At 39.6% G+C, this 18584-nt stretch overlaps 1 protein-coding gene across 17 annotated transcripts in view; it reads left to right on the top strand.

Annotated features, from left to right (window-relative positions):
- The first annotated feature begins 261 nt into the window (after positions 1–261).
- RIMS1 (regulating synaptic membrane exocytosis 1) overlaps positions 262–18584 on the top strand; it is a 522383-nt gene continuing 504060 nt past the window's right edge. For 10 of the 17 annotated variants that reach the window (XM_030809345.1, XM_030809347.1, XM_030809343.1 and 7 more), the window contains exon 1: positions 272–952. In XM_030809345.1, the coding sequence (XP_030665205.1) occupies positions 789–952 (164 nt within the window). In that variant the 5' untranslated portion in view covers positions 272–788. Of the gene's footprint in view, positions 953–18584 lie in introns of all 17 variants that reach the window. The other 7 variants (XM_030809340.1, XM_030809346.1, XM_030809342.1 and 4 more) reach the window with 4 other exon arrangements.

Below are 18584 nucleotides of genomic sequence, written 5' to 3'. Positions count from 1 at the left end.
TGCAAAATAGGGCTGGGGAGGATGACATAGGCGAGGGACCAGAAGAGGGAGGATGACTCATGGGTGAGGGGTACCTGGGGATAGAGCGAGGTGCTGTGCACGTTGGCGAGTGTGGGGGCAGCGGCCGGGGCACGCGTGGCTCGGACCCGGGAAGTGGGCGGGTGGGTGCCCGTGGGCGGAGCGGCGTCGGGACTGAGTGGCTGGCAGCTATGTCTGCGAGAGCAGCGGCATCACCCTGGATGGAAGCCTCTGAGACTCCGCCTAACTGACACCCAAACTCTCCCTCTCCCTCCCGCAGCCCCAAATTGGAGGCAGCAGAGCCTGGGAGCAGCCTCCACGGCGGCAGCGGCCGCCACAGCCCCAGCCCCAGCCCCAGGCCCAGCCCCGCCCCCGCCCCGCGCCCGGCCGGAGACGCCCGGATCGGCGGAGCCTGGCGCGAGCCCTCGCCCCCTCGCCGCGCCCGCCGCGCCCGCCGCGCCTCCGCCTGCCCGCCCCCGCCGGCCGAGGCTGGGCTGCGGGAGGCGGCCGGGCGGCCCCGAGCTTCGCTAGGGCGACCAAAACAAAGGCAGCATCCGGGGCTGGGTGGATGCAAACAACCATGAAAGACTGGGTTCTCGCTCTCTCCGGCTCTGCTGCTGCTGCCGCCGCCGCCGCCGCCGCTGCTCCTCCTCCTCCTGCCGCCGCCGCGAGGGCTCCGCTGTGAGGGGGAAGCAGGGGCGCAGCTGCTGGGCGTGCATCCGAAAGGTGAGAGCCAGAGAGCGAGCGGAGGGGGCGGGCAGGCCACGAAAATGTCCTCGGCCGTGGGGCCCCGCGGTCCTCGCCCACCCACAGTGCCTCCCCCCATGCAAGAGCTGCCCGACCTGAGCCACCTGACCGAAGAGGAGAGGAACATTATCATGGCAGTGATGGACCGGCAGAAGGAAGAGGAGGAAAAAGAAGAAGCCATGCTCAAGTAAGCCAGCCCCAGCCGCGCCATCCGTGCCTCCGTGCCTCCATCCGTCCATTCACCACTCACTCCCCTAGTCCTCGCGGCTGAGTGTGGGGAAGGGGCGGCCAGAGTGCTGGGTGCGGACGGAGGCACCTGCCTTGGGCCAGGGGCGTGGGGCTTGAGCAGGGAAGAGGTCAGGGGACCGGAGGAGGGACGGGATATGCCACAGATCCAGGGACCCAAAGGCCGGGGGAGGATGACTTGAGACTGGGGTGCAGAGGAGGGATGGGTGGACGGGGGCCACGCTCGTGGTGGAAAGTGCAGAAGCTGAGAGGTGCTGACCCCACCCAAGTGGAAGGTCCCTGGGCTGGGAACAGGTTAGTGGGCAGGGGATGAGTAGAAACAAGGGGAGGCAGGATGAAGAGGTGCTGAGGACAGCTACTCTTCTTGGAGTTGTTTAGCTGGTTGGGGTTACCCCAGTGAAGGGTGCCTATATTTATATAATAAAAATGCTTATTTTTAGTGTTCATTTTAGTAATCATTCATCTCACAGATCAAGGTTGGGTCTTTTTTTTGGGCAGTTGCCATCTTTGGTAACCTGCCTCCCCAGCTTCTCTTTAACCTTTTATTCAGAGCATACCTACACAGCATACCTGTGTGAAGACAGATTCGCTTCTCCATATGTAATGCCACTGGCAATACAAAGTTTTTAATCATGGGAGAAGCTGGCAGGGACTCTGGCCTGAATAACATAGAGGTTCCTCTTTACTGGTTTCCAAGAGACCTCTGGGGCCTGTTCAGTTCCTGGAGGAAACAGTCCAATAAGGGATTGGGAATTTGCACTCTCTTTAGAGCACATCAACCCTTCAAGGGATTTCTGTCTGATGCCCCATTTTCCTGGGGATAGGGAGAAGATGGGGCTACTTGCTGGTGGTGCAGGAGTGTGTGGCACTGTCTGTGCTGCTGCTTGCCTCAGACAAAACTGCTTACAAGGGACTGGCAGACAGACGGGGCTTTCCTTGCTTAGCATCACCCATAGAGTAGAGCTGAAGGAGGCTTCAACCCTGCCTTTTCTTGGGAAGTCTTCATGTATTCAGAAAAGTTTTCACTCTGAAGCAGGGGAATTTAGGGGCCCTGACTGTGACTGATTCCTTGGTGTCCCCTGCTTAGGCTGGAAGGTGTATCTGGGGCCAGGGGATTGGCATGAAGAGCCAAAGGGAACCTGTTGCATCTGGAGTTAGCTGATAGCAAAAGAGGGGTGGGGAGGGAGCAGGGGTGAAACCCAGACACAGAGCACATTCTGCATGGCCTCTCCCCCACCCCCTAGAAGTGCCTCCTGGAGAGAAGATGCTGCTGAGGAAGATTTCTTCTGCTTCCCCTCAGTGCAGCAGTGCCTTATAGGAGAGGAATGGAGGGAGGCTGCATTCACAGACTGATGGTTCCCCAACCAGGGCAACTGACACTCAGATAGAGGAGGGGGATATTGAGGGAGAGATGTGGCTGTTAGGTCACAGCAAAATAGTAGAAATCCAGTCATTCCTGTCCTTTCATTGTAGATTCAGAAAAGGGCCATTAACTCCGAAGGCCAGAGCTGGCCTGGTTCTATAAAGAGCAGCAGGTTTCTGAATTCCCTGCTCCTTCTCATCCAAAAATCAAATACTTTAAGCCTGCCGGCTTGAGGGAGGCAGAACCCTCGTTAATCTGCTGCCTGTCCCTAGTGGAAGAATGACGTCCCTGGTGCTGCAGGCTTCCCCTCTTCTGAGACTGGAAGTAATGGATGGTGTCTGATAGTGCTGCTGTCTGTCTGTCTGGTTGTCAGTCCGTCTGTCCTCACTGGTTGCAGCCCCTGCCTCCTGTCCTGAACACCTTTTCTGCTTGTCAGGATTTACAGGTTTGCTGCTGTTCCTTTTGCTGTTTGCTGCAGACAGCAGGTGGATGGAGGCCTCCAGTAGCTAGTGGAAAATATAGGCTGCTGCTTGCCAGAGTCCGGATAGGAAGGGGAAGGCACAGTGCAAGTAGTGGCCATCACGCCTCTTCATTGGCTGTCTCAAGCATGGTGGAGAGTGAGGGATTTTAAGTGGGAGTGGGTGAGTTTTAGGACAGAATTCCAAACCTGCTAACTGCCAAAGGACAGCAATTATAAGATTGCAGGGGCTTATGTGGGCAAATAAAAATTAGGAGCACTGTCTAACTGCTCATGTCTAACACATCTTTTCCACTGCTTTTCCTGTGACTGCTTTCTACTGGCTTGCATATATTGTTCCTTTGTTGCACGGATTCACAAAATATCACAGTATATGATGCTGTTATACAACAGCTCTCTATAATCCTGGACCTCTGTATTAACTTTATCAATCAAACTCCTCTGCTAATGTCTTGGCCTTTTGTTCAGTGACAGATTGGTGAGTGTTTTGGAATCCCAGTTTGCTGCCATGTAAGCATGTCACATTGTCTGCAATTAGTGGAAAAGTGCTGTACTTTTTTTTTTATAGGGGCCAATTTATGTCTTAAAAACTGGGGATAATGGGAACTATTCAGATGACACATATATATGAGGACATAATGACACATAGTCATAGATGGTGGCCTTTTTAAAACTTTGTGTTAAAATAGATTGGAAAACAGGATTATTTTAACAGGGCTTTAAAATATTGTTACATCAGAGAAAAGTTTTTGTGGTAATTATTGGTGATCATAATCACACATCTGAGAAATTACTTTCACAAAAGGCCCTACAAAGCTTAAGTTCTGGCAATATGGCAATTAGACTTAAAATTCACTTGTGTTATTGGTGCAGAACTATCTCCTTAAGCTACCTACTGTGCATGCTTTCTCTTTTCACAATGTATAAAAATAGGCACAGAGAGAAAATAGAAAATGATGGATGAATATGTGAAACCAACATTATAAAATATCAATTAAAATGTATCTGTAAGTTTCATCGGCCTTGATTGTAAATTACTAGTTGAATTTGGTTTTGAGCGTGTCTTCAAATATGTATAAATGGAAAAAAATCAAGCTACTTTCAAATCAAGATTTTAGAAAAATTTTATTTGAAGTTGAAAGTACTTTATCATAAAAAGAACTCGTTTTGTTGGCAAAGTACACTAATTTTAAGTTCCATGGCCATATAACTGGAAATAGTTGGCTCCCACAAATTATGTTTAATGATTGACTTAATTATCTGCAAATTAGAAGTCTTTTCTTAATCTTAATGGTGTTTTGAATGTGAGTGTGTGTGTGTGCATGCATGTGCACACACACGTGTGTTCTGAAGGCTTTCTGAAACCTAACTTTCTCGATGAATACTCCTTCAAGTAACTGTTACTAGACATCATGAGCCAATATATTACATAGGCTGAAAACTACATTATCTGGGACCTAAATCAGAGAAGATCTCATTAGATCTAGAATCTTACTCCTTTTTGTAAAAAACAAAAACAAAAACCAACAACAACAACAACAACAAAAAACACTTCATAGAGAAAGCAGCTACCGAATAGTAAGAGAAGAGAAAGAATGTAGAGAGTTAAGGCGATGGTTTGAGGATGAGAATTGAGTACCATATTGGAATATAATGTAAATAGCTAACATTTATTGAACATTAACCTCACACTAGCTCTTATTCTAAGTTATTTAATCTAATGCCAAATAGTTAAACTGTGCTCAAGTTTATTGTAAGTATAAATATTTGGATTCTCTCAATAGCCTGTGCAGAAAGTAAACCAAATAATATAATTCTCACATCCTTACACTACACTCAGAGAATTTCAGTAACATCCTAAACTGACTCACATAACATGGTCCAATCAGGATTCAAAATCAGACCTTTTAGTCTAAATCCAAGTATTTTCCCGTACACTACACTGTCTTCCTACCAAGAAGCAGCTTCTATTTCATTTGTATTTTCTTTAAATGAATTTATAGTCTTTTCTCAGTTGCAGAGAAGTGGCTTGGCAAAAAATTAGGCTGATTCAGATCAGCTGCTGTTCACAGCAGAGCCTGGGGCTTCACCTATACTCTTTCATAGAGTGTTGGAAGATAATAAAAAGCATCACAGTATAGTGGAAAGACCATTAACTTTGTATCCAAGTGTTTTTAGGTTCTAGTTCTAGTTCTGCCACTTACTGTGCAAACATGGGCAAGAAAATTAAATTGAGATTTTATGAAGTTTCATTTTTTCCTACAAATCCTTCAGTCCATGGTATGAATTGATTTATAAAGAGTATTGACTTTGGGCTTCTCCTTCTCTTCTTAACAGGTAACCTAGCATTTGCTTTCTAATCATCCATGATTACTACTTTTTTCCTGGAAATGAGACAAAATAGAATGAGAAGAATTCCTGTAACTTCAGCTTTCCTCCTCCTTTTACTTACTTTACACAAATATAATATTGTGGCCTGAAATATATCCATAAGGTTCATTATGACAGATCCCAGTTACCAACTGGGAAAAGAAGAAAAGTGGAAGGAAAATCTGGGGAACCTTGAGGGGGATGAGGATAGAGTTCCTATATATGCAGGTATCATATTTTCCTTAGGGTTTGCAAAGATTTTAATATCTTATACCCCAAAATATGAAAAAGGCATTATTTAAGTAAATAGATTACTAAATTAGAAGGAGAATATGGAAACCAGTGTGGGCTGGATGTGTTACTGCTGACTTGACTAACAGAAGCATAATGTCTTGGGAATGTTATTTGCTCAACTTTTTAAATGAGGAGAACAATTTGTGTAAACTTGTGCAGTGAGCTTCCTGGAAATATATCAAATATAAATGCCTAAAATCATATTATTATCCTCCCATACCTGTAATAAGCAGATGGATGAGGTTGCAGTACCATGGCTTATAAGGTCAATTGTGTTGCATTTCATTTGTCCTCATGGGCTGTTTTCTACTTTTATACATTTGGTCCTGTGATTTGGGTATTTTAGAGTTGGTCCTGAGAGTCAAAGTAAATTTGCCCGAGTCACATGGCAGCTAGCATAATGAATCCAGAACCCATGTACACTGACCTCAAACCATTATTGTTCTTTTAAGTCTTTAAAAAAGTGCATTGAGTGCTGGGTATTATGATTTGTTTCCCTCATCTATTGGGAAGGAAACTAAGATTTATTGTGTACCATCTATGTGTTATGCATTTGAATGGATGCTTTATAAATTTTACTCATCCAGGCTCACCTCTCGAAGAGAATTCTAGCCTGTGAGTATTTATTAGTTTTCCAATGTTAGTGAAATTCCCAGAACTAGCTTGGTACCTTCCTGGCCCTTTGCTCATGACATTTGATTCTGGAGTCCAGAGAAGAAAACTTAAAGGAGTGAGAGAGGAGCTTCATGTGGCTAGTAACATGTTCCACCCTTTTCTGAGGGTGGGCTCTTCAGAACTGTCTGGCTTCCCCAGTTCTGGCCCCAGGTGACTCTCTAACCCCATTTGTACCTGGAGTTTTCCTTATCTGCTTGCTGTTTTGCCCACAGGGTTCCCTAATACCATAGAATTTTCCCACCATTCCACCTAACCATGAGTTATCTTTGTTTGCCACTATTGTTCTGAATTTTACTTATTAAATAGGCTATTTCTAACAAAGTGTCATATGATATTTAATTCAACAAGACCATTGTTTCAGGTATTAGAATTAGGTCAGGCATTAGGCTGTTGGGGTAGAATAAAGGCGAATCCTCTGCTTACAGCCCAATGTTGGCTGAGTTCCTATCATTTTAAATCTGCCGTAGTCGGAAAAAGAGGTGAGTGTTGGATAGTTGGATAGAACACTGGACTAGATTCTGGTCTTAACATTATGACTTTTTATAGGTGTGAACATTGTCAAGATAATCCATCCAAGCATCAGATTTTATATGTAAAGTAGAATTTATAATGGCAGTCCTTCTAATCTGTGAAGCTTTAAAATGATAGTGGAGGCATCGTATCCTCCAAAATGCTGTTTCCAAGAAAGGTGCCATCATTATGCTTATTCGTTAAAACTGTAGAAGAATACCAAGATTATATTTTCCAGTCGTCTTTGAAGGTGCTAGGGGGCTTGGGAAGATGAGCTCTTGGAGAAGAGCCATCTATCCTTTCATGCTAGCAATGCAGTGTTGCCAGGGTTGCAGCTCCCAGCGTGAGAATTTGACAAGGAGTTAAAAGGTAAAATGAGTTCAGGGCTTGGTCTGAGACTATATTTACCTTCTTTCTTTTCCTTTTTTTCCCCCTCTCATTAAATAGCTTGTACATGTTTTTAGCACAAAAAGCAATGTGGGCAAAGTGATAAAGTTTGAAAGATCTAAAAGGCAATCCTAATTCAAAAATCAGAAGAGAAATTAGCTTGGGGTAATTTCCTCATCTTTTACAGAAAATAATTTCGAGAAATACAATAGTAATTTTAGTGTCACTGGGTTTAGTAAATTCTTTATTTTCAGAATTAGCTGAATAAGGGGTCATGTATATTTGTCAGGTAGTTTTCTTTCTTGTCAGTTTACCATTGAGTGATGTAATAAATTGCATGTGTTTAAGAACTTTTTAAGATTCTTTGTTGGATGCCTTAGGTTTTCTGTATTTATAGTCTCACATTCTTACATCGAGTTCATATACACTTATTTCGACTAGGTTACTTTTCTATGGACAGCAAGAGGGGGATATTCTGCAGAATTGATTTTAGATGTTTCTGCTTCTGTTGCAATGTTGTGAAAACTTCTTGTTCATACGAATGCTTACTTAAAGGCAAAATAGAGCTGTTTAAAAGGAAGGTGACTGTACATGTTGATTTTCCTTTATCTGTTTATACCAATTTCCTGCTATTATTATGTATGGTAACCCCTTTTCTCAATTTCGAGTTTCAGCCCAGATGACAAATTATATTGTCTTCCTCTTTTTAAATCTTGCTTTCTCCTCCCCAAATTCTTCATTTATAACTTCAGAAAATCAAGTAATTAACAGTCTTAAAATATATCTCATCGATAAATAATGCAAGCAAGTGGTAGATATAAAATCTTGATCATTGTTTGGTAAATGGGGAACACTTTTTCTCAGAATGAGGTATTATCAGCCGGGCGTGGTGGCTCACTCCCATAATCCCAACACTTTGGGAGGCCAAAGCAGGTAGATCACTTGAGCTCAGGAGTTCGAGACCAGCCTGGCCAACATGGTAAAACCCTGTCTCTACTAAAAATACAAAAAATTAGCCTGGTATGGTGGAGTGCACGTGTAATCCCAGGTACTCAGGAGGCTGAAGCAGATGAATCACTTGAAACCAGGAGGCAGAGGCTGCAATGAGCTGAGATTCTGCCACTGCAGTCCAGCCTGGGCAACAGAGTGAGACTCTGTCTAAAAAAAAAAAAAAAGGAAATAAGGTATTCTCTTTTATGGAATCTCAACAGAATGATACTTTTTATGGCAAAGCTGAATTTAAAATTTCAAAACATTTTTCAAATAATAGTAGTTATGAATTGCGATTTCATACAGGACTGTCTTTATGAAAATTCTCCTTTGAGCCTTGCAAAGAGCAGCCTGTAGTTTACTGAAGACATCTTTAATGTGTGAGAATTTATTTAAGTAGATTTTGGGATGTAATATTTTGATATTCCTCTGAGTTTAGATGGCAAAATGAGGTAATGTTGCAGAAAGTAATTTCATGTTATTTGTAATATTTTGATAATTCCTCTGATGTTTAGATAGTAAAATAAGGTAATGTTATAGAAAGTAATTTCATGCAATTTGTAAGTAATCGGTACACTTAATTATAATATTAGCTATTTTAAAGAAGCATAATGAATGAAAGATATTTTACATAATATAGAAAATAATACCATACTAATGATTTATACGTTGTTCAGTATTTGTTTGTATTACCCATCATTATGCCAGGTAATTTAATTATCATCTGGAAGATGCTAGTATATTTACAGAGAGAAGGTATGTAAATTGAAAACCAATTAAGATATCTGTACTGTCATATAAAAGTCTTACACTACTTGGCTTCTTTTAATGGACTCTCATGCATAATATACACACTCACAAGTAGAAACTAATGTAGTAATCTTGATGGAGTTTTCTTGCTGTATTTGCTAGACTTTACATCGTCTATTTGATTAGTTCACAACTTACATACCTACATATGGCTTTCTGTACTTAAAGCAGTATTGCTTAATATTTGAAGACTATTCTTAATCTCAAGAATATATTTTAAAGTTGTAAGTTATTGGTGCACAAGCATTGTCTGCCATATTATTGTTTTTGTTGTTTAAACACAGCTTTTAACCAATGTAACAAGAAACTCTTTGAGGCCGGGTGGGGTGGCTCATGCCTGTAATCCCAGCACTTTGGGAGCCTGAGGAGGGCGGATCACCTGAGGTCAGGAGTTTGAGACCAGACTGGCCAACATGGCGAAACCCTGTCTCTACTAAAAATAAAAAAAATTAGCCAGCATGGTGATGCATGCCTGTAATCCCAGCTACTTGGAAGGCTGAGGCAGGAGAATTTCTTGAACCCAGGAGGCAGAGGTTGCAGTAAGCTGAGATTGCACCTCTGCACTCCAGCCTGGGCGATAGAGTGAGACTCCATCTCAAAAAAAAAAAAAAAAAAAAAGAAAGAAAGAAACTCCTTGATAGGATGTCTAGCTGTTTTGTTTTCAATTTATTCTGGAAAAAATAGGCAGATTGTATATGAAGTACCTAGGGTATGTAAAAATCAATGTATTGGGTTTCTTTAACTCTATGGTAGTATATATCCACATTTAGAGGTTCTATCCAGGTCAGAAAGATTACTTAGTGTATTGGTAGAAAGAGATGAAAACAAAAGTAAAGTAACCAAATGGCTTTTCCTTTTATATTTCACACAGCTTAGCAGATTTATCTTCCTTGGCTGTCTCTGTATTGCAATATATTGGAGCTTAAGCCTTCTTTCCTAACCCCTTTGTTTCTGGGAAAAAATGAAGACATTTTATATCCTAGTATCTGAAATAAAGGGATATTGAAATGAACAGTCTCATTTATTTTAGATATTGAAATTTTGGTAAGATCCAAAATCCTAAAGAGATCCTACTTTTATATTATTCATGATCGTGACAGTTTTCATAAAAATGTAATTTTGAAAAATAAAATACAGTAAAATCTTCTTATATTGAGAATGGATATTTCAATTTACAGCTGTCTACGTACCCTAGGTCAAATCTAGTCACCTAATATATAGCAACCTGGAGTAAAAACTTGATGCTAGTCTGAAAAAGATATTATGGTCTAAGTATCGTGCCAGACACAAGCATTAGGAAGAGATTTTATGGTATTTAGAGCTCCGAAAGTCTAAGCTTTAACAGTTGCTATTGGGTACAACTATCATGGATAGTCAGTCCAGGGGCTATCTAGTCCCTGAGTTCCATAAATGCAGCATAATTAAAGGCTGTACGAGGTCCACATGCAATAGAAGAGAAATAAGCATGGTACCAGGCCACAAGAAGCAGATACTTTTGCTAGTAAGGTTGTGCAAATTTAAAAAAATATGACATATGCACTTTGGGAAAAGACTAAATACTCAAGAACACAAAATACTGCAAATTGAGTGGTGGTTATGATGAGAGGTGAAGAACCTTTTGAAGCTCCGTCTTGCCCTTGCTTCTATAATTCCATATCCTTTTGATTTGCCTTCAATGTTTCTAAATGCTTCTGTTTTATCTTCTCTCGAATTTCAAATGTTGGCATCCTCATGGGGTCCTGTTCTCCATATTCTCCCATTTTATATGCAGTTCCTTGTGAATCTCCGGCAATGGCTCCAACCATATATATGTCAATGATCCCTAGATCTGTATTACTGCATTAGAATTTTCTACTACATTCTGGATTCATGTCCTTAACCACCTGTTAAATTTCTCTACCTGAGTGTCCTATAGGCACTTCAACTTTATCGTGTCCTGTTATAAATTTCTTGACTTTCTGCCTAAACGCAGTGTCTCTGTATTTCTTGTCTGTGTGGGTAGCATCACCACTGCAACTCCTCATTTCACCCATCATCAAATCCTACAGATTTAATCTTTTGGAATCTTTTAAATGTCTGTCTTATTTTCCAATCCCATTGTCATTACCTTAATGTGGGCTCTCTTCAGTACTTATCTGGATGCCTGAAGGAACCTCCTGATTCATTTTTCTGCCACTAATCAAAATTCCTCCCATCTGATCTGATCTCCACATTGCTGCCAGAGGAATCTTTATAAAATTCGTCTGATCATGTCTCCCCGTAAAACATGCTTGCTTGCTTTTTTTTTTATTTGAAGCAGATTTGAATACCTTAAAATGTTTTACAGTTAAGTATAATTTAGTAGTAGTAAGACTGCCAATATTTGGTCTTTTATTTATTTATTTATTTATTTTTTGTTATTATACTTTAGGTTTTAGGGTACATGTGCACAATATGCAGGTTTGTTACATATGTATCCATGTGCCATGTTGTTTTGCTGCACCCATTTGACCCAGCCATCCCATTACTGGGTATATACCCAAAGGACTATAAATCATGCTGCTATAAAGACACATGCACACGTATGTTTATTGTGGCACTATTTGCAATAGCAAAGACTTGGAACCAACCCAAATGTCCAACAACGATAGACTGGATTAAGAAAATGTGGCACATATACACCATGGAATACTATGCAGCCATAAAAAATGATGAGTTCATGTCCTTTGTAGGGACATGGATGAAACTGGAAAACATCATTCTCAGTAAACTATCGCAAGGACAAAAAACCAAAAACCCGCTTGCTTTCAGAGTAAAGTTTAAACTTTGTAATCTGGATCCTACTTGCTATTTCTGTTCTCTGGTCCGTGAATACATTCCTGCCATAATCTTGCTGAACTAGTTTTCAAGGGTAATGGCTATTTCACAACATGGTAACCCAACTCATACTTTTCTTTCCATCAGAAATATCCTTTTAAATCTGACTGAGTTTTACCTAGCCTTTTAAATTAGCTCAAGTGACACCTTATCTGGCATATCTTCCCAGACTTCTCAAATAGATTTTGGTATTCATCTTAACCTCTTTTGATTGTTTTATTTGATTTTTCTATAACCTCTTTCTCTTAACAGTCTCCTCTCAGTACAGCATAAATTATGGAAAGGAGGATCATTCTTATTTGAATCCCTCATATAAGCATATTGCCTGGCATAGAATAGGTGCCCATTTTTTAAAACTGTATATGGATGAATGAATGAATGAATGAATGAATTAGATTCAGGGAATGTGGACTGGAGGAGTCACCCAGGGCTGCTAAGGGTATAAGTAGGAGGATAGAGTGGAACGGTTATTCTGACCAGGGGAATTCAGTCAGCAAATTTTGAAAACAAGCAGTGAATTGACTGCTTTTAGTTATCGAGAGAACCAGGTTGACCAGAACTTATGAGGAAAATATATTGGATACTAGACATTATAAGGTAAAATTAATGTATAATTTTTGATGGCCTGTTGTATCTTGATTTATCATTCTTAGGTTTTTGAAAGACAGCATTCTTAAAGTATTTGAATATAAGTGAGGATGTAAATAATATATTTTAAAAAGTAATCCTCTGGTCAGATATGCTTAATGGAAACATTTTCTTTGAAATAAAACATCACTAACTTCCATGACAGTTTATAGCATAGTACTGTTAGTTTTCTGATTTGATATTAGAATTAGATCAGTAGTGATTCTACTGATTATATTTTTTAATAAAAAAGGATACCTCAGTTAAGTCATCTAGACTTAAAATCCTTGAAGGAAGGTATCTTATATTAATCATCTTTTCATTTTCATTGCCCAATTCTGTAACCCATACATAATAGGCCTCCAGCAAGTGCTGTTGAACTAAATCATATAGCCTGTGTGCCCAGGACACAACAGCACTGACTTTTGCATTTCAGAATTAGGCTGAGTTGAGGTGTGAGTGGGAACTCAGTGACTATGTCATCCATAAATTCTCAGCTCACCTGCAAATACCTGTACCTAAAGCAGCATCACTAATACATGTCAGATGCCTCAGAACCTTTCTGAACATAGTGCTCCAGGCCATCAACTGATAAGAGTTGGCAGGAAAGATGGCAATAAACATTCTAGCCACTGAGGATTTATTTTTACTCTAAGAAGAGAAAACTGAGGCCAGAGACTCAGGATTTCATTTTTCATTAGTGAGAGAGCTAGGGATAAGACTCTAGGTCTTCTGTGTCCTAGTATAGTGGTTTTTTTCCACCATCACCCTTTTTACACTTGGTTCCATTTTAACTACCAACACATTCAAACATTTAATTTTTTTCATTTCTGTTTTTATTTGCTTTCTCTTTGAGATATTATTTTGTTATAGAAAACTCCATGAGAACTTATAATTACTTTGTTCATTTTAAATTTGGTTTTATTAAGTAAATAATATATAAGTAAATTATTGCCAGATTATATAAGTACATTATTGCCAGGGACTAAGAAATATTTTATTTAAAGATTCCCTTTGGAATCATATTTGTTGAAATTTTATTTAAGCTGTGTCAACATTTCTTAATTGTGATAATTTTATTTTTAATTTTAAATTTTTCCCTGAAAGGTACACTTTTACTAGCAGTAATTTATTTATGATTCCAAATAACTTTTCCTATTATGCTTTTGAATTATGTATATATTAAAATAATATTTTGGCTTTTTTACTCTTAAAAGCCACTTGATTTTTGCTCACAAAGAAGAAGAGCTTTCTTTGGTTCCTCTTCACTTGGAGGTTTGACTTCAATTAGACTGTGGGTCAGTAATTCAAGGAAAGTTGGTGGGATGAGGCATGAATGACTACTCACATATATATCTAAGAACTTGTATTTGTATACACACACACACACACACACACACACACACATATATGTATACTCTCATCTCACCTGTGCCTCCATACATATAATCTCTCATACCCACATCCCCGAAGACTTGAAACATTCTTCTATAAAATCTTAAGGAAGTTAATTCTATCTAATTTACCAGAATTTGTATATTTGTATGATCTAGACATGACTTGCATTACCTTTTGCACCCACAGCCCTTTCTATGGATTTTATGCCAGTGGCTATTCTGGAAGAAGCAGCCCTACATCCATATGATCCCACCATGGCTATAGCTAACTGGACTAATGGTGGACGGTTGGCCCAAGGCCAGGTGATTTATTGACTGGCCAAATACTAATGAGAGTGTCTTTCAAATTTTTAAATAGAAAATCATCAGAGCGCCAAAGAAAATGAATGATCCACATTCATTTGTTCTTGAAGCAAAAATGGATTGAGCACTATTCGTGATATGCTAGGTGTGGTACTAGAATTAATAGCCTTTTGTAGAAGGAAGTAAATTTTCTTGAATAATCACCCATGTAAAATTAAAATCTATGATAAAGGCGGCACAGAACATTGTATAATATTTTGATAAAATAATACTTATCAGGAGTTTTGACTAAGATCAAGTTATCCAGGTGTGCTTCCCATGGAAATGACAGTAAGGACTGAGCTAAGATCTGAGAATGAACAGAAGTTAAGCAGGCAAATAGGGGTGAAGTACCCTCTAGAAGGAAAGAATGAGAGCCACTGATGGAAGGGGGAGTGGTGAGCCTGAAGCACTGGAAGGATGCCAATCTTGTGGAAGAGGAAAAAGTCTGCAAAAGGCAGGAGTGTGGTTTGAGAAGAATTTGGAGAGGTAGGCAGAAACTGGACATGGTAGGGCCCACCAGGTCATGTTACAGAGTTTTTGCTTTAAGAGCCAAAGGGTTTTGAAGAGAGATATGATATAATCTTATTAGTATTTTTAAAAGATCATTCTGGCTGAAGTATCAAGAGCAGATTAGATGAAGTCCTGGGGCATGTATGTGTAGACACCAGCTGGGAGGCTACTGTAGAAATCCGGGTGGCAGATGTTAGAAGCAGAAACTTTGGTGGTGATGGCAAAATGTTAAAATTTGAGAGAGATTTGGGAAGCAAAAGCCACAACTGTTGTTATTGTTGTTTTAATTGATTGAATATGGGTTGATGTCAGACTTCTGCCACCAAGTTTTGGGAGTATCTGGAGTGATGGAAGAGAGATCCCAAATTTAGTCCTGGTTATTTGGCTGTGTGTAACTTTGAGAAATCCAAGAGAGATATTAAGTAGGTTAAAGGTTAGGAACTCAGAAGAGAGTATGGGTTAGAAACGTGAATTTATGAGTCATGTGTATACAGATGGCCATGAAGCTATGGGTGAGGCTGAGTGATTAAATTGAGACAATAAGAAAGCCTAGGAGTAAGCTTTAATGAAGTTTCACTTTTAAAAATTGATAGAGGACAATAGCCCTGCAAAAGCATTAAAGAAGAAATGGCCAGAGATATAGGATAAAAACCAGGAGAGCCTTGTTTCACCAAATCAAAGGGAAGAGAGTATTTTGAGGAGGCTAAGGCACACTGACAATGATAGCTAAAATTAGATGAACAAATAAAGAAGACTGGAATCACCTAATGTTGATAAAGATAATGAGCAACTAAAAGTCTCATATATTGATTGTGGGCATGATAGAGCCACTTTAGAAAACTCTGGCAGTTTCTTAAAGAGTTTAGCTTCCATCTACACTATGACATAGGAATTCCATTCCTAGATATTTATATAAGAAAAATGAGAACATACACTCACAAAAAGACTTATTTAAGAATCTTCATAGCAACCTTATTGTTAATGACCCTAAAATTGAAATAGCTCAGATGTCCATCAGTAGAATGAATTTAAAAGCTGTGAAATACTCACACAATGAAAAATTTACTATTCCACAATAAACAGGAATAAAACATTGATACATAAACAACACGGATGAATCTCAAAAACATTATGGTAGATAGGAAAAGCCAGACACAAATCAGGCAGACTGCATGATTGATTCCATTCATATGAAGCTCCAGAATAGGGAAAGCTAATCTATGGTGGTGGATATCAGATTGGTAGGCTCCTCTATGGTGGCAAGGGTGAAGGACTGGCTGGAAAGGGGCAGGAGGTGACTTTCTGGAGGGATGTAAATATCTTAAATATTGATAGAGGTATGTATTATACATATGTGTGCATTTGTCAAAACTGACCAAACTGTTTACTTACTACGTGTGCATTTCACTGTATTTAAATTTTACCTCAATCAATTTTTTTTTAAAAGGAATTCTACAGAGACATCAAATAGGATGAGAACTAAGAAAGAGCTATTGTATTCGGTAACAAGGAGATCACTGGTAACTTCAGGAAAAGCTTTTTCTATAAATTTATGGGGCCAGGGCTAGATTGGAATGGGTAGAATGGGAGAAAGATGAATAAAAACATATCGTTGTTATTTGTAAATCTTTCAAGGAGCTTGGCTAAGAAGAGGAAAGAAGCATGAGAAGATAGCTAGAGGAGAATGAGGAGTTCAATTTGGGTTTCTTTAAGATAGAATTTAAATGGATAAAGTTAAGAATGTTTAGAAATAAAAGAAGGAGAGAATACAGTGGAGGAGGTGGTTTGAATAAAAGAGAGAGTGTATTTTGTGACTGGAAAGAAAAGATGAGGGACCTTCTGTCTGTTTCTATTTTTTTCTGTAAGTAGGAGTTGGCTCATCTTTTGAGAGTGAGGGGAGTTTGAGATTTGAGGATAAAGAAAAAAGTCTGAAGTAGTTGAGTTGGGGAGCAAGAGTGTGGGTTTATCAGCAAGACAATTGATTACTGATCTACAGATGAAGCCGTGCTGGGTCATGTACAAGATGAGTCAACAGAAAGGGAGAGACTGACAAAAGCATGCAGATAAGAGAGGCTTTTTGGCCCATGAGACACAAAGAGAAGAGTCTTTGATTTGACCTCTCAAGCTGAATCATTGTGAAGCCTGGGTCAACAGTTTCCTATGTATGTGATCTTTCTTTTTTTCTTCAACTGTTATTTTAAGTTCTGGAGTACATGTGCAGGATGTGCAGATTTGTTGTAGGTAATTGGTGGTTTGCTGCACTCAGATCAACCCACCTCCTAGATATTAAGCTCAGCATACTTTAGCTATTCTTCCTGATGCTCTCCCTCCCCTGCCCCTCTGACAGGCTCCAGTGTGTATTGTTTCTCTCCATGTGTCCATGTGTTCTCATTGTTCAGCTCCCACTTATAAGTGAAAACGTGGTATTCAGTTTTCTGTTCCTATGTTAGTTTGCTGAGGATAATGGCTTCCAGCTCCATCCATGTCCCTGCAAAGGACAGGATTTCATTCCTTTTTATGACGGCATAGTATTCTGTGGCATGTATGTTTCACACTTTCTTTATCCAGTCTATCACTGGTGGCCATTTGGGTTAATTCCATGTCTTTGCTATTGTGAATAGTGAAGCAGTGAACACACATGTGCATGTGTCTTTATAATATGATGATTTATATTCCTTTGGGCATATACCCAGTGATGGGATTGCTGGGTCAAATGCTATTTCTGAGTCTATATCTTTGAGGAATTGCCACACTGTCTTCCACAATGGTTGAACTAATTTACATTCCCACCAACAGTGTAGAAGCATTCCTTTTTCTCCGCAACCCCACCAGCATCTGTTGTTTCTTGACTTTTCAATAATCGCCATTCTGACTGGCGTGAGGTGGTATCTCATTGTGGTGTTGATTTGTGTTTCTCTAATGATTGGCAATGTTGAGCTTTTTTATCATATGTTGATTGGCCGCATTAATGTCTTCTTTAAAAGTGTCTGTTCATGTCCTTTGCCCACTTTTTAATGAAGTTGTGTAAAACTCAAAACTATAAAAACCCTAGAAGAAAATGTAGGCAATACCATTCAGGATACAGGCATAGGCAAAGATTTCATGACCAAAACGTCAAAAGCAATTGCAAGAAAAGCAAAAATTGACAAGTGGGATCTAATTAAACTAAAGAGCTTCTGCATAGCAAAAGAAACTATGATCAGAGTGAACAGACAGCCTACAGAATGGGAGGAAATTTTTGCAATCTATCAATCTGACAAAGGTCTAATATCCAGAGTCTACAAGGAATGTAAACAAATTTACAGGAAAAAAACAATCCCTATGTAATCTTAAACTGACTTCGTTTGAATAGGTTTCTGTTTCTCCCAACCAAAAGAGCCCTGATAAGGATTAGTAGTGTGTGTGTGTGTGTGTGTGTGTGTGTGTGTGTTTTCCCTACACGGAATTTGAATAAGTCTGCATTCATATTAAGTCTGCATTCATATTAAGTCTGCACTAGAAATAGACTAAGTTTTGAGTTTCCATGTTGAGACAAAAAAAAAGGATATTTCCATTTCAAAAATTAATGCGTCTGTTTTTATACATGTATGTATATATGCATGTACGTATACACAAATTCATATGCAATCTCCATAAATTGGCATTCTGCCAACAAGATAAATTATCCTTCCTCTTTCTCACATGTATCTTTCATCTAGTCAGTTTATGTTTTTGTCCTTTCATCTAGGATGACCTTGTTTCTTTTAACTTGAAAGGTTTGGAGGATACAGAATAAAGAATGGCATTATTTCCTTCAGATCTTTTACCATGAGGGACAGTCTGATACCCACAGTGTGATAGGGAAAGCTCTGACCACACTAGTTTGATTTGTTTCCCATTTCATGGTTGCAGAGTAATTTGGATTTGTTTTAGGCCAGAGCCCTCAGAAGCAGACTCTGAGATGGAGATTATTGTGCAAGAC

The sequence above is a fragment of the Nomascus leucogenys genome, chromosome 3 (assembly GCF_006542625.1).
Source record: "Nomascus leucogenys isolate Asia chromosome 3, Asia_NLE_v1, whole genome shotgun sequence".
Classification (NCBI taxonomy): Eukaryota; Metazoa; Chordata; class Mammalia; order Primates; family Hylobatidae; genus Nomascus; species Nomascus leucogenys.
The sequence above is the reverse complement of the archived record's forward strand: the minus strand, read 5'-3'. Positions and strand labels throughout refer to the sequence as shown.